At 37.8% G+C, this 14,486-nt stretch overlaps 1 protein-coding gene across 1 annotated transcript; it reads left to right on the forward strand.

Moving 5' to 3' along the window:
- The first annotated feature begins 143 nt into the window (after nucleotides 1–143).
- On the forward strand, nucleotides 144–14,486 carry LOC113685637 (stimulated by retinoic acid gene 6 protein-like). Its single transcript, XM_027203166.2, has 19 exons — nucleotides 144–529; nucleotides 3,733–3,796; nucleotides 4,100–4,194; nucleotides 5,100–5,263; nucleotides 5,914–6,034; nucleotides 6,556–6,592; nucleotides 6,908–7,036; nucleotides 7,245–7,318; nucleotides 7,557–7,627; nucleotides 7,816–7,877; nucleotides 8,810–8,924; nucleotides 9,321–9,396; nucleotides 9,918–9,999; nucleotides 10,378–10,426; nucleotides 10,744–10,864; nucleotides 11,893–11,994; nucleotides 12,352–12,515; nucleotides 12,710–12,874; nucleotides 13,553–14,486. The coding sequence occupies exons 1-19, from the start codon at nucleotides 267–269 to the stop codon at nucleotides 13,804–13,806; spliced, it is 2,208 nt and encodes a 735-aa protein (XP_027058967.2). The 5' UTR covers nucleotides 144–266; the 3' UTR covers nucleotides 13,807–14,486.

Consider the following 14,486-nt stretch of genomic DNA (forward strand, 5'->3'; position numbering starts at 1 on the left):
AAGGCAAGTCTTAATTTCTTCCTCCTTTTACCCATTCAAGCAATCAACTGAATTTTATCCAAGAGCAGAAGTTGGTGTTAAGATTTTAAAGCCAATGACACAAACCGATCTGTCTGCCAATCAGGTAGTTCGACCTATTTCGTCACGCAGCTAAATTAATTCAACGAACCTAATGTCAGAAAGAATAGCATGCGGTGTTAATTTCGCTAATTGTCACAGTTTTGAGATTTTCATCGACTGAATAACGCGGGCTGGGTGTATTTGAAATGAATAGCATTTCTGCTGACGTTTTTGGACGGATAATTCTGTCGGCTTACCTGTCTTTTCCTCGAATGTTCTCCGGCAACTACACGCTCGCGGAGGTTCTTTATGTACTTCGCCATAATTCAACCACTCTGTGGTACATCGCCAATGCGACTGACTTGGATGAAAATGTGGTAGAGCGGACTGTTGACCTGTACTTGTGGGTAGATGAGTATATCTTGCAGGCCACTGAAGAGCCACCAACGAGCAACACGACCGCCAACGCGTAAGTGTCACGCCGTGTTCGTAAACTATATCTGTTATAGCTCCAGAGTGAATGTTTACCTTTTTATGGGAAGCTCTCGGTAAGATTTTAAAAAGGATGGCTTTTCCTTACCTTTGTATTGAAATTTTCAACGGTCGAAACTCATTCACATTGAATTTGTAGCGAAATCTATGCCCGGCCCTCCAAATATACACTTGGGCATTTGAAGGTCGTGATTTTGAAACTTTTTCTATCATATTTCTTTCGACCATCACTCCTCAAGGTGAATTTTAAACAAGTAAATTATGTTGATAGACTTCGCCCAAATTATTATCTTCTTAAAATAGCGTTTCCTTAAGTGTCATTGGTATTGCTCAACAGGAAAATTAGTTGTAAAATTGCTGGCGAGACGACTTATTTTGACGATCGAAGCAATATTTTCGAGTGATTGTAAACACACTAACGTGCGCTTCATATCCAATGTTCTGTGAAGCGTGACAGAGTTCTAGAGCGAGCGTGCTCTTCGTTTCACGAATTTGCTCTCTAAGTAGCGACGGAAATCATTTTGGCGGCTTTATTTTGTGATAAGCTGTTGCAGTTGCCTCGAATTGTAGCTTTAAACCATTTATGTACGGCTCACGTTATGACACTGTAAATGATTCCAGCTTACGATAGAATATTTTGTCTCCTTGGCCTGGCGCTGTGAGAATGAAATGCAGCTGCAAACCAAACGGTAGTCGCAAACGCTACCCATATCCTCGACCTTTATTTCTAAACTAAATATTCATTAAAATACAGGCGTCGAGGACATATTTATTGCCTTGATCGATTAGAAATTCGAATTAGCTGCTTGCTAAGGGTACATTTACATTCTTTACACAGATACTCACGTTGTCACAATATGCATAGGATATGGCATTTGCAAATATTATGCTTCAGAAAGCCCGACAGTATAAGTATTGGAGAAAAATGTGACAAGATTCACATTAACAGTCTTCATCCTTGGAGAAGTCTCAAAATCCAGTTACAAAATTATAAAACGACAAACGACTTGTCTGAAATGTAGCTGATAATTTTAGCACGGCAAAAATAAGACACAGGTCTTTACCTTACACGCAATGTCGCGAACGTCTTAGAATACCGTACCAAATTACCACGTTCACGGCTCGAGCCCCGTACATTTAGACATTATGAGAGAACGAACTCATTCAATTGTACGACTAACTAAAGCAAGCGGTAAATTATTTTCACGATCGTGTCTTATCCAAGATCCGCGAATAGAATTCAATCGATCTCTCGTCATGATCGGTTGTTATAGAATACAAATAGGTAAAACTGGTTCAAAAGGGGCGGAAAGGATGTCAACAATATATTGTTAGAGGACTTGGGTGCGGAAGTTGCATGCATTCGTATAGCTAAAATATATGTTGACAGTGAGACAATTTTTCAAGTGGAGATGAGTAATCCACTTTACTTGGATTGCCTCTCAGTCTCAGATGAAGTAACAAGTGGTAGATTTAAAAGATACGTTACAGATCAGCCTTTCACGCGCTATTAATTAGGACGTCAATAGCATTTTCGGTTTGTTTATGTATTCTGTTTTCGGAAAAATTAAAATGAAAAACCCTAATTCAATTCATACAATATGAATTTAAAAAGACGAATTTTACGTTGAAGATGATTAAGAGAAGAAAATGATCTACTTGTTTGTTTTAACCTCTATTTCGATGTTGCAACCCACTCGTGCATATTTTGGCTAACCCTGAGGGTCTCCCCGCTATGGGCGAAAATCGATTCAGAAAAAGCGACCAATGGCTACATGTGTCTCCTACTAGTATGGATAAAGAAGGCCTACAAAGAATTCACGAGATTCAATCTGTTTTCAGTTATTCCACTTCTTTCAGCGAGTGTTAAACTTTCAGTTTCATTCGCACTTTGGCAACTGAGTGTTTCACATGCCTATGCATACTGTATTTCCTCAAATGAGCACCCATGCTCAGTAAGTGCCTTCCCCCGAATAACTCCCCACTCTTAAGGAAATCGATTATCAGCACATAGATTGATTGGTTGATGAGTGATACCCGATTTCCTTACGTGCTCGGTTCTTTTCGATGGCTACAGTGTCTATTGCTTTCTAAAGTAGTAGACACAGAAACGATTTAAATGAATCCCTCAGTAGACACAAAAACGATTTTATTGAACCCCTCAATTGTGTTCGTTTCATCACTTTCGGGTTTTTTCATCCAAGTCATATTACTACAGTATTGGAGTTAGTCAATTACAGTCGAACCTGTACTTAGCGGTCATCTTGGGTGAATGGTGCTTTATACATGTCGACCTATTAATACAGGTTCCACAGATCAGGAGTATTGTGAAACGATACGCGTCATATTATGCCATAATTGATCATTTAGCCTACAAAGACTCGTACACAAATACTATTAACGTTGATTTTGGGAGATAAACATAGATTAAAATTTAAATGAAAGTTTATTCTTAGTTTTATCAGAGTGGTCCCACTTTAAGAGACCGTTCAATACAGGTTATAGACAATACAAACAGGCCGTTGGGACTCAGTATAGAGTGACCACGACCGCTAAATAGATGTGAATATTACAGCTATTAAGGGGAAACAATTTCTGGACTTTGATAACCTACCTACTTAATATAGGATGACTGCTTAAAACAGATTCGACTGTATATTCACAAGGAGTCTGATTCACCTAGTGGCAACCACCCGTACATGTTCGGTTAAAGGAAGAGACAAGTTTTCAAATTAAGAAAGAAAGAAAGATTAAAAAAACCGACAACAAACAACCATTACATGCTTACAAAGTGCATGGTTTGTCGTCAGTTTTGGGTGTAAAGGCACCGGTTCTTTTTTTGCTTGTTTTTTGTTTTTTGTTTTTTCGCGTAGCTCTGCCGCTTTTTTATCATTGGACACCCGATAAGCGTCTACAAAAGGGACTAGAACTCCTAGATCAATGTCAGTATATAGGCAACTTTGCACCCACCCCTCCCTAACCCAACAATAGTCAACTGATCACAAGTTTGGGTTAAAGCAGGTGAGGGGAAGGGTATTTGCGCAGCTCCTGAGATATAGACATTGATCGAAACTTCCAACTGGTTTGTCTAGGTTCACCAGTGTAGGCGACATTTCATGTTACGTTCAGGTTCTTAGATTCAGTAATGTGAAACGAAATGATTCATGTTTATTTCCATAGTACTGAAATCTGCGTTCCTGAGGTGACTGGCGGGGAATTGACATATCTTTCCCTAATCTTTGCGGTATGTTTCTTCATATTTTTTCAAATAAAAGTAATGTTAATAGAAGGCCCTGAGAAAATGGTGGAGTAGCTTGACAAAGGCTGCCAAATAATCTTAAGTAGTGCGTTGTTGCTAAGATTACTTTGAACGAACTGTAATATAATGGCTTGGGAAAGCAGCTGCTAGTTTCCACGGCCTTCTATTATATAAATTTTAAAATAATTGTCAGTGTACATTGAAGTATTAAACAAAGCCTTTCCCTTGGGTAACAATGCAGTATTTTCAATGATCTTTTGAAAGTCCTATTTCTTTTTTCTTTTACAGCTGATAATCTTGCTAGTTCTGTCATTTCTTAAAACACGTAAAAGGAAGGTTAAAGTGTGCGGGGGCAAAACCATTGGTCGTCCAGGATTGTGCATGTAAGTATAAATTGTTCTTTTCCTTATAAGTTTACCTTCCCTAACAACTATATATGGGTGGAACAAGAGTACTTTGATATCTACTTTACACTAACAACAATACAGTTGTGCGCTACTGACAATAATCTACACTATTTGCAACACTATACCCAACTAACAATCTTGGTTTTACATAGACAACTATTTAACACTGTTTAAAAATAGTTTTTGCGTTAATCTACTTAATGTACTTATTGCACAATGCACTACCTAATATCTGATACTTATCCGGACTTAAGTGGCTACGTTACTGTATAACACTTCTCAGAACAAATTACTCTCAATACTACTAATAGTTACAGTGTCTTGAAAAATAGCGCTATAAAACCAGAACAAAGCAAAAAAGAAACGAAATAACAAAACAAAAACAATTGTTTCTCCACTTATTCTTGTTTCTAAATAATATCTCATTTCCATCGTCGCTGTTGATAATATGTGCTGTGGTTCACAATACCGTCGAAACTCTCCATAAGGTTCCCCTCGCGGACAGAGGAAAGAAGCATCTGTGAAGACTAACGCGTCATCAGAGATAATATTACACCTGTTTCATGTTTTTTTTTTTTTTTTTTTGCTTTAAAGTCTTGGACAAGTTCGGATTAATGTCAGTACCTGAGCAACTACGCACCTACCCCTCCATAAATGAACATTAACCCTAAGTTATCAGGTGACTCAGTTGCTGGCATTGATCACCAAGCTCTATCAATTCAGTGAAACATGACCAATATCGAGCGACTATTTAGGTCGTTTAACGAGCTTCAAAGGCTTTTGTTAGGGTTCAACGAATTAGGGGAGGTTCGACTGTATGAACTGGTCATTTTACCCGAGTGATGTTTATCTTAAGACGGTTTATTTTTGTTTTATTTTAGTCCGGTGAATTTAGTGGACAGTTACGAAAATAGAGTTGGCTTTGCTTGTGCGTTCGGTGCTACGACATCGAAATGCTTGGACATCTTATTCAATGGGGACTTTACTCAAATATTCACCAGGGAGGAAATCCAATATTTTGAAAAAATGCCCTCGTACACGTCAAGTAAGCAACTCTGGAAAATTGCGCTACTTAAGCCTTAGCGAAACAAAACTCGTAATCGCACAGATTAAATGTGTGCAAAAGTCCTATTCAAATGTATGGATTTTAAATTATTCAATTACAGTAGGATTTTATCCTCTACAAGCTATGGCTCAAATAGCTCCTAGCTCCCATTGAGCGTTCAAGCTAAGTTAGTTAATTACAGCGCTTTGCTGGTATCGCGGGATGGTCATGGGTTGTAACCCTATATCTTTTAGGGCTTTCCTTTTACTTCAAATGAATAATTTATTCGATTGATTCAGCAAAGATAATTGAACAATCAAAGAAAAGAACCGCAAAGAAGTAGCAGCCAGTTCAGTTATGATTATATACTTACTGGTTTTTCTTTTTTCATCCTCACGGATGCTGGTTTCTGTTTTAGTTATACTTAAACCGTGCGATGCATCTTGTTAAACTAAGGCTACTCATTTGATCAATTCAAACTTTTCACGGTAAGTTCATATTCGAGAAGAAACCATACGCTATAAATTATTTATTCAGATTGAGTTCAGTCGTGTGTACTCAGGCGCTTGTTCTATGTAACGTTCCTCTATATGGCTGCTCTGATTAATTCTTCTATGTTAATTTGTTTTCTCTACCTTTCTTTTCCGCAGTTGTTTGGAAGATATTGGCTATGTTGGTTATTGGCGTCTCCTATTACCCTCTCTTCGCTTGTATGGCCTCTAATTGGAAGATCACGGGCTATGTCTTCGGTTTCCTATACTCCACTATGTGGTTAGTTTGACGTGTTTCCCATAATCCTTTGACCTCCTTACAACATCACTCCAGAATCATACAATATGAATAAAGGAAATAATCACCGACTAAAGAAGTTCTTGATTGCAAAACAAATTCTCCTTGCCAGCACCTTAGGAAATGTATAGGGAACAGTATAGAGAATATGCATACTGAAGTTTGGGTGGAAAGGATTAAGCTTCAAATTTCCTTTTTCTTTATGATTATACATGTTTAAAATTATTAAAACTCATCTTTTGAGTGATGTCGAACGGATGGTATGACCATCGCAGTTATTGTATTTAGGTACAATTGTGTTCAAGGGTGCAAGTGTTCGAGGGAGCTATTCGATAAAGCTTTGTTTATGTGTTAGTAAATCGGAAGTAACCTTGGTTTTCATTGTCGACAAAACTTCAGCCAGTAATCTACAAATGCTTTTAAAGGAAAGTTTTTGGAGCCGTTTCCCAGAGTGCTATCAATATGATCATAACTTTTTTGGTTCTACTTCTTTCATTTTGCAGGATTATCTTTGAGATATTAAAGCCCCTGCAGTGTCCGGTATGTAAACCTTAAAAAGGCGGCATTCTTTACGACTAAAACGGCCAATCTTAGCGGAGAAACATCACAATGAGCCAATGAGAAATGAATCATGTGTAAGCCAACTGGCATAAGCTCAAGAAACGCATTTTCATTTCTTTCGATACGCAACTGATTGAAAACCATTTTCTTTATATTTTGCCACTGTTATTTGTTTTTACACATGGCAGATACATCCAGCTCACAGTATAAACTTTTCTCCCCTTTTTAATGACACTTGAAGGCGATATCATTCTTTCACAGTACTCTTTCCTTTGTTTTGTTGTTGTCTTGTAGGAATTTGCTGGAGTTATATTTGCTGTTGAGCTTCCCACGTATTTGTGTTTGATCTACCTTTGGGTGAAGTACTTTGTGCTATTGGTAAGAGGAATATACAGGAGATGCCGTCCAGGTGCTTCTCCAAAGGTATAATTTTCTCGCAGATGCCGAAAAAAGGAAAAGAGATAAATCAATCTTTATGAGAACTTGATATGGAAAAAAAAAGAAAGAAACAAGGACGAAAACCTGCATGCTTTTTTTTTTTCAAATGTTTGTTTTTTTGTTTATTAGTTATTCTTTCTTTGTTTTGTTTTGTTTTTTTTTTCACATTCTTTTTATATTTATTTTTTTTCAGGACGAAGAAAATGAGTGGATGACGTTTTACAAGTATAGATACGTCGTTAAGCTTTTAGAGCCAGTACCAAAGGAGTAGGTTGAGTTATTCTTTATTGTTAAGACTCATTTTGCTTGAGCGTGTAGAGTGTGATGACACAGACAAATTTGGGTCTTGGAGGGTAGCTACAATACATATAGTTCCACGAAGTAAATTTGGAGATTTATGGTGAAAGCGCAAACGAAGGCGAACCAAATTTGGCAGTCATTACTTAGATAATTTGTCCGACTCGAGTCCATTAAATGCACTTAAAATTTTTTCTTTTCATTTCAGATTTAGAGACAAAAGCGGGGATGCTTCTTTGAAAGGAAAGCTGAAAGGAAAGTTTTACAAGTGGAGACCGGGTATGCGAATGACCAACCTTCAGGAAAACAACAACAATTACGACAACAGCAACAACAACAACAACAACAACAACAATCCCAAGCCAACGAGTAGGATCCCATCGCTGCAACACAATTGTGAATCCCCTCAAAAGATGAATTATTTTTTTGTTTGACTTCGTGATTTTTTTTTTTACCTCGTTTTTCAGACTTCAAGTATTCGACACGAGTCATTTGCATTTACGCTGTCAGCCTCATTGGGATATATATGGTAAGTTTATGTAGGAAGACAAATGGAAAAAAAAAACTTTTTTTTCTTTTTATTCAACGGAAAGTTTAATATTTTATAATCATTACTGGGTGAAAACGACGAGAATAAGATCAGTTCTTGCTGTTTTAGTGTCTACTGCATGGCTCAAACGCTGTTTTGCTATTTTGTTACACGTCCTATTTTTTTTTTTTATCACCGTACTTTATTGAATGCGGAGCAGGTGTGTGTAAGGCTTAATATTTTCTGGATTACGAGCAGTCTACGAGCAGTCTTTATCTTTTCAGTGAAGTCTGTCCGTCGTGCCATTCCTTCAACTCGTCAACCATAATTAACCTCGAGTGCTGATTTGTGTTGACATGCATCAAAGCTTGTTGACAGATCTCCGGCCATTTCTAGTTATATTGTTGCGTTGCGAGCGCAATGCATAAATCAAACTCTTTGGCTTTTTCTGCAGTCCCTACTTTTCGTGCGCCTCACTCCCTGGGTTCTGTGCGGCGCGATAACGTCAGTTTTGTTTTTGTTTTTGTTGTCACTGAGTTTTAAACTCGCCCAATGGACTTCGCCTGAAAGAAAAGGGACTGCTAATAGTCTTAGTACTTTCCTGGTGAAAACTATAGCTGTCATCTTTGATTTTTATGGCAGCAGAGGGCTGAGGGGAGAAAGAAATTTGTACGTTGGGGGACGGTTGCAAGGGAAGAGAGGGTGATGGGTGTGGCATGCTTCTGTCTACTCCTCGTTCATTAACGTATATCACAAGTAAAGTAATCACATTGCCATTGAAAAAGCAACTTTTATTTCAGATGTTGTGATTTACCATGCATTAATGATCGACCTGAGAGAAAATATTCGCATAAATGTTAAGTAATTCTCGAAAGATATGCGCTTAGATAATAAATTTCAGGCCTTTTTTTATATCTTGTCTCCTTATTCAGATTCTTTTTCTCGACTGTTGGTTTGCAATGCAACTTCTTTGGTTACGGGACAGCATTGTCGAAGGTTATGTGGCTACCGTTGACACAGTCAGAGAGTGGCTGATGATTGGAGTAGGTGTGTGCAGTGATCTTCTGCTAGAGGCCGAAATGAAGGCGAATACCGATGAACACCAATGCGATTTCCCTCTTTGCCCCAATATTAAGCTACCACTTCTCTTAGCTCTTGCTCTTCAGGATTTATTACTTTTCTATCGCGTTCCTCTCTCTTGTCACAGTTAAACCGTGTAAGAGGGGTAAAAAGATTTAACACACCTGTAGAGCTCTTTCATTCTGATTCCATTACAACTTTGCCTTCCTTCATCTACATCTTACTCTCTTATCTCTCTCCCTGATTAGTGCCTCTGTTTTCTGTTTTTTTTTTTAACGTTGCCAGTAGTGGCAATCAATGTCTCGGCGGGTTTTAAGTCTATTTTCCTCATTTTCTTACTAGTGTTTTCTTTCTCAACAACAGTGTCCATCTTCGTAGCTGCTGGAGTGGCTGGAATTCACAGTATAATACTGGTGGCAAACATGCTGTCATGGTACAGGTGATACACCATTATCTGGTCTTACCCATATGCGATCACTTAGTTCAAACACTATGATTTCGTTTTAAAAGAGAAATGTAATCGTTTTTCTCATGATGTGGTCACTTCGGATGTTGGAGCGTGACGTTTCGACAAACGATTGCATTTCTCTTTTGAAAGTGTTATTTACCACGACGACCAACCAAGACCAATTTCACTATGGGCGTTGTTGCAAAGAGGTCAAGTGGACTCTGAACTCTAAAAGATTCCTTGCTTACTTTGCATGCTTAAAGGCTGGGACTGTCAAGGGCTTCGGATATACCCTTTTGTTTCCACTACATGTTGTTTCAATCAATATTTTGGTCAGATATTGTTATGCAGACATTTAAAGTGCATTTGCTTGAGTGAGTTGTGGATGGAATATCGAAGGCAATAATAGTGCATTTACACCTGACACAATCAATGGTTTAATCCCAACGCCCAGGAGACACCGAAGTATTTCGTATTTTTGTTCGTAATGTGGTTCCCATTTTTTCCCCTAGAGGACATTTATTACGTCTTCAACGTGGGGAAAAGAATTTTCTACCAAAGGAAGTCTTCGACAAAAAACCTTCTGCTATCACGGTAAAGGGCAATAATTTCCTAGAAAGAGCGCGTTTGCAACAGAGCTACATTGAAACTAATCTGGTTATGCTATATACTGCAGTCTCATCTATTCCAGCGAGATTAAAAGGTGAAAAAAACGTGTGAATTACCACACTGCTACAAGCACTTGAAGTAGCTGAAACACTTTAACACTCGTGTTTCTACAAAAAAAAAAAGAAAATCTAGGAATATTGAAGATATTTTTAACACATTTCAAAAACGTGACAAGTTCATACATGGCTAACGAATTTAGGTCGCCGAATAAGCGTTCTTTACTTCAAATTCAAATTCCTTAAAAAAAATTTATGAATCTGAATGAAAGTGTACTTAGGCACCTTGATGTTGCTCTGATTTCAGGTTGCGACGCTGAAATACGCAGGCTTCCAAGTGGCTTATTTGTGTTGGGGTAGGCATCTTTTTCATAGCATATTAAACTTTCCTCAGTGTATTTTCAGCATTTGCTTCCGAATGTATAATTTCGTGAGATTGTTGATAACTAGATATTTCGAAGCATTCATCACACATCGGAGAAAATATACCTCTTAGGTGTTCTTCGCGACCAACTGCTGAAGTGCGATTACTTCCATCACCGAATTTTAAATTTTAATTTTTGATGTTATATTCTGCTAGCGCAGAAGAAAAAGCAACAGCAACAACCAAAACTTTAATTTGATGGTTGCATAGTGCAAGAAACTCGAGTTTTCGTCTCCTTTCCTTCTCAAGGTGCGGCAATCACCACTATAACTGTGACCGCAATCGTTTTTGTGATTGGGCAACAACTCATTATGCCCATGGTGCGTGAAAACTTTGACACCTTTCTCTGGTTGAAGCTCCTTAATCTCTGGTAAGCTTAGTGATTATTTCACATAGTCCAGGCAAGGGCAGTAGGCGATGGAATTTTACTCTCTTTCGTTCGCATTTTGTTTTATTTATTTATGTACACACTTATTAATTTTTTTTATCTATTAATCATTGATTAATATATCTGTTGAAATTGGGATAAATGTAGAACTTATGGGTAAAGGTTATATCTCTCAGTTGGTTATGTACTTGCGTCAATTAAGCTGGCCCTTAATAATTCAAAAGTTTGTACAAATTGACACTCCCTTCTAATTTGAACTGAAAGATATGATAAACACTTTACCAACTTCGTTTTCCAGATCTGTATTGTTAGTTACGGAACCTGGTTTTTCTCGCCTGGAAGTATGGCCCGCGCAATTCCCAGCAAGGCCTAAAATCCGAGCGCAAAACACAAGGTCCGTAAGTAACGGTACGGACCTCGAACTGGGTCAGTAAAAAGTATGTAAGACTTAACAGCTGGCAATAATTGTTGTCGTTCGTAAAAAAAGAAGCATTTTAATTTTTCAAAGGTTTTTGATTCCCACATAAAAGTCAAGGTCGCTTTTTGCGATCAATGAATGTCATCAAAATCAGTAGCTTCGATGTTAGAGGGAGAGCAATGAAATGGGAAAAAATTTTCATTTACAAGGGCTAGCCCAAAATAGCCACAAGCATTGAAAGTCAGTAGCCCAAATTCCGGATGTAAATAATTACTAAAAAAATACAATTGTAACTGTAGTAGAAAGCATACCTTGCAATCTATGAGAAATAACCTATGAAGGCAACGTCACAGTTAGTCAGTAATGAGAGTAACATAATAATTCTAATAATTTTCTGCAAATGTGCTATTTGAGATGAATATTTAGCTGGTAAGATATAATGGCACATTGGTCATTTCTGTAAGCTTATTGTTCCTTGAAGTTTGCTGAGATGGTGTGAAGACAAATGCACTTTGCTTTCATGGTATAGACCAGGTTATTGTAAAGCACAGTGCAAATATGTTGATTATTTTGATGTTATTTAATGTTTCAGGCCCGCCGTCTTGATTTCCTTGGCGTTCTTCTTCTTCCAGATATTAATGGCCAAATATGCATTTTTAGTAAGCAAGGATACTACATTAGCCTTGGATAACAGGTAAACCAGGTTCGAGATTTAAAGTTTTGTCTTGGGAATGCTCCGAACCTCTCTTCTTATACTGAAAACGTGGGCATGAAATTTCCCTGGACTTTTTTTCTTATTCGCGTCATGATATGCTATTTTGGGAAGTACTAAGACTCCTTTCCAAAGAGAAAGGTAAGATAATAAAGATAGAGATAAGCTTGCAAAAAAGCAAGAATGATGAAGAAATGCAAATGTTGCTTCCGTTTGCTTTATGAGAATTTTTCAAAATAGTCATAAATAGGAAAGTAGGCTTCGTCTTTGAAGATGCTAAGCGAGTGACGTGGCTGTTCCAATTTCTTACTAATTAACCTTTATGCTGCTTACACTCAGGCGCCTATTCCACATCTGCACCTATTTTTTGTTTTTCTTCAACGTTTTTCTCGGTGTTGTATCTTGCCTCAAGCGAATTTTGATTGGTGCCCTTCTTGGGGTCGTGTTTCTTGGACGAACACAGAAGAGTCTTATCTCACGGGATTGGGAGCTGAAAGATCCAGGTAACAAATAGTACTATAGTAGGTTTTGTGCACTACAGTGCTAGATTTGGGTTTTTGCTTTAATTAACTGGACAAAAATTAAGGCACTTGTGCTGGTGTCCGCCTATGAAGAGTGACTGCTTTGTTTACGTTCTGCTTGTGAAGGGTTTCAGTCTATCGAATCATTGAAAACTTGCGTGTGTATTTCTTGGCAGGATTTAATGCATACGTTGGATATCTGCTCTTGGAACACACTCATGCTAATCCAGTGCTGGTAACATTTTGCCAACTGCTTGTCAAGACACTTAACGACAGAGCGGATCTTGAAATGTCAGAGAGCTTTGCTGAAACAAACCATATTATTAATTCTTCATCTTCAAGTAAGTCTGATTTCTCGTTCTAGTTCTGAACAACAGTACTGCTCACTTACATCACCCATATAAGCAAACACTCAACGAAGTATTAGTAGCAGCAAGTTGCAGAGACATTGCGTTTGCTCTATTTGTTGCAAGAGTTATCTCTTGCACGCAGAGTGTAAGACTTTGATAGAAACATGCTGTTTCTTTTCCTGATGAGATCATCATTCGCATAGATCCTCAAATATTTTCGGGAACGACGTTTGAAGTGTAAAGCTTTACGGCTTATATTCTTAAATCCAATCATCCCCCTTCCCTAACTAGCTCCTTCCTTCTTTCCCTCTGTGTTCTCCAATATGTCCTAAATTGTCATCCATATTAAACATAGTGTCTCTTGACTTTCCTTGTTCTGTGTTTTTTTTTTTTTTTTTTTTTTTAATTGAAACCAGATCTCTTAAATCGTGAAAAGAGTCACATGTTACCACCCCGCAGTTTCCAATGCACTTTTATTCTCTTTGAGGTTCTTTCCTTTTTTATTTTCATGTAGACAGCTCTGATTGCATCAATTTTGTTAAAATCCAATTCATGATCATTTTGTTTCTTGCTATTTTCTTTTTCTATCGCTGATCCTGATTGTCCTTTAGTCTGCTGTGGGTCGGTTGTCAACCCTAAACTGAATTACTCTTAAATGCTCGTCCTTAGACAACCAAGTAAGTATTGAACTAAATGACAGCTCGAGCAAGAGAATGAACCGAACAGTTCGCAATCGCTGGCAGCTGCTTCTCACGCTGCATAACAACCCATCGCTCAAGGAGCACAGACGATCGGAGCTCTTCGTCCAAAAGTCGCCTCTGGCAGCTTTTGGAGTTATGATAAAGAAAGGCATGATGCCGTACAGGGTTGACGAGGAAAAGGAAAAGGAGCATGAATCTGGTGTTGAGGATATCAAACTGTGATTTACAGCGATGTCTCAAATCAGGTCACAAGTTATTTCAATGTTGAAAGTCCTGGTTATAAACAAACAATATGTTTCTGATTGACCCACCTATATTCGTTCTGGTAAAGCAGAAATATGCGTATTTGGCAGAGTCCGTGTCTTTGAAAGGGAAGAAAGATCTCGTAAGGTACTTGAATGTTTGTGATCTGATTTGTTGCGAAAAAAAAATCTCTTCCACAACGATTGATATATAAGAGAGTTCAAAGTGCTGGATAATAGGACCACTGCACCTTAGTTCACTGGATGAACGATGGTGATAAATTTAGTAAACCTATGTAGCCGAGAGAGTTGTGATGTTAAATCATGTACAAATACCATTGCCAATATAGGGATACAGGTTTTCAAGCAATGTATATTAAGACTCTATGTTTCTTTATTTATACAAATTCTGAGAAATATTTTCAGGAATATGTGTTGATGTTAAACCGAGTTTAAAAAATGCCGTTTCCCTCTAATGTGTGTTTAGATTAACAGAGTAATGATTTTTAAGGCTTGCTTTCAGAAAGGGAATTAGTTATCTTTTAGCAAGAGGCCATTTTGTGTTTGCAATACTTATTTCAACTCGGCGACAAATCTCATGGTAATAAACTTTGAATGTAAAATGATGTTATTAAAGAATGGCCCATTTCAATTTCTTAA

Source organism: Pocillopora damicornis, chromosome 4 (assembly GCF_964200805.1).
Source record: "Pocillopora damicornis chromosome 4, jaPocDami1.2, whole genome shotgun sequence".
NCBI classification, from domain to species: Eukaryota; Metazoa; Cnidaria; class Anthozoa; order Scleractinia; family Pocilloporidae; genus Pocillopora; species Pocillopora damicornis.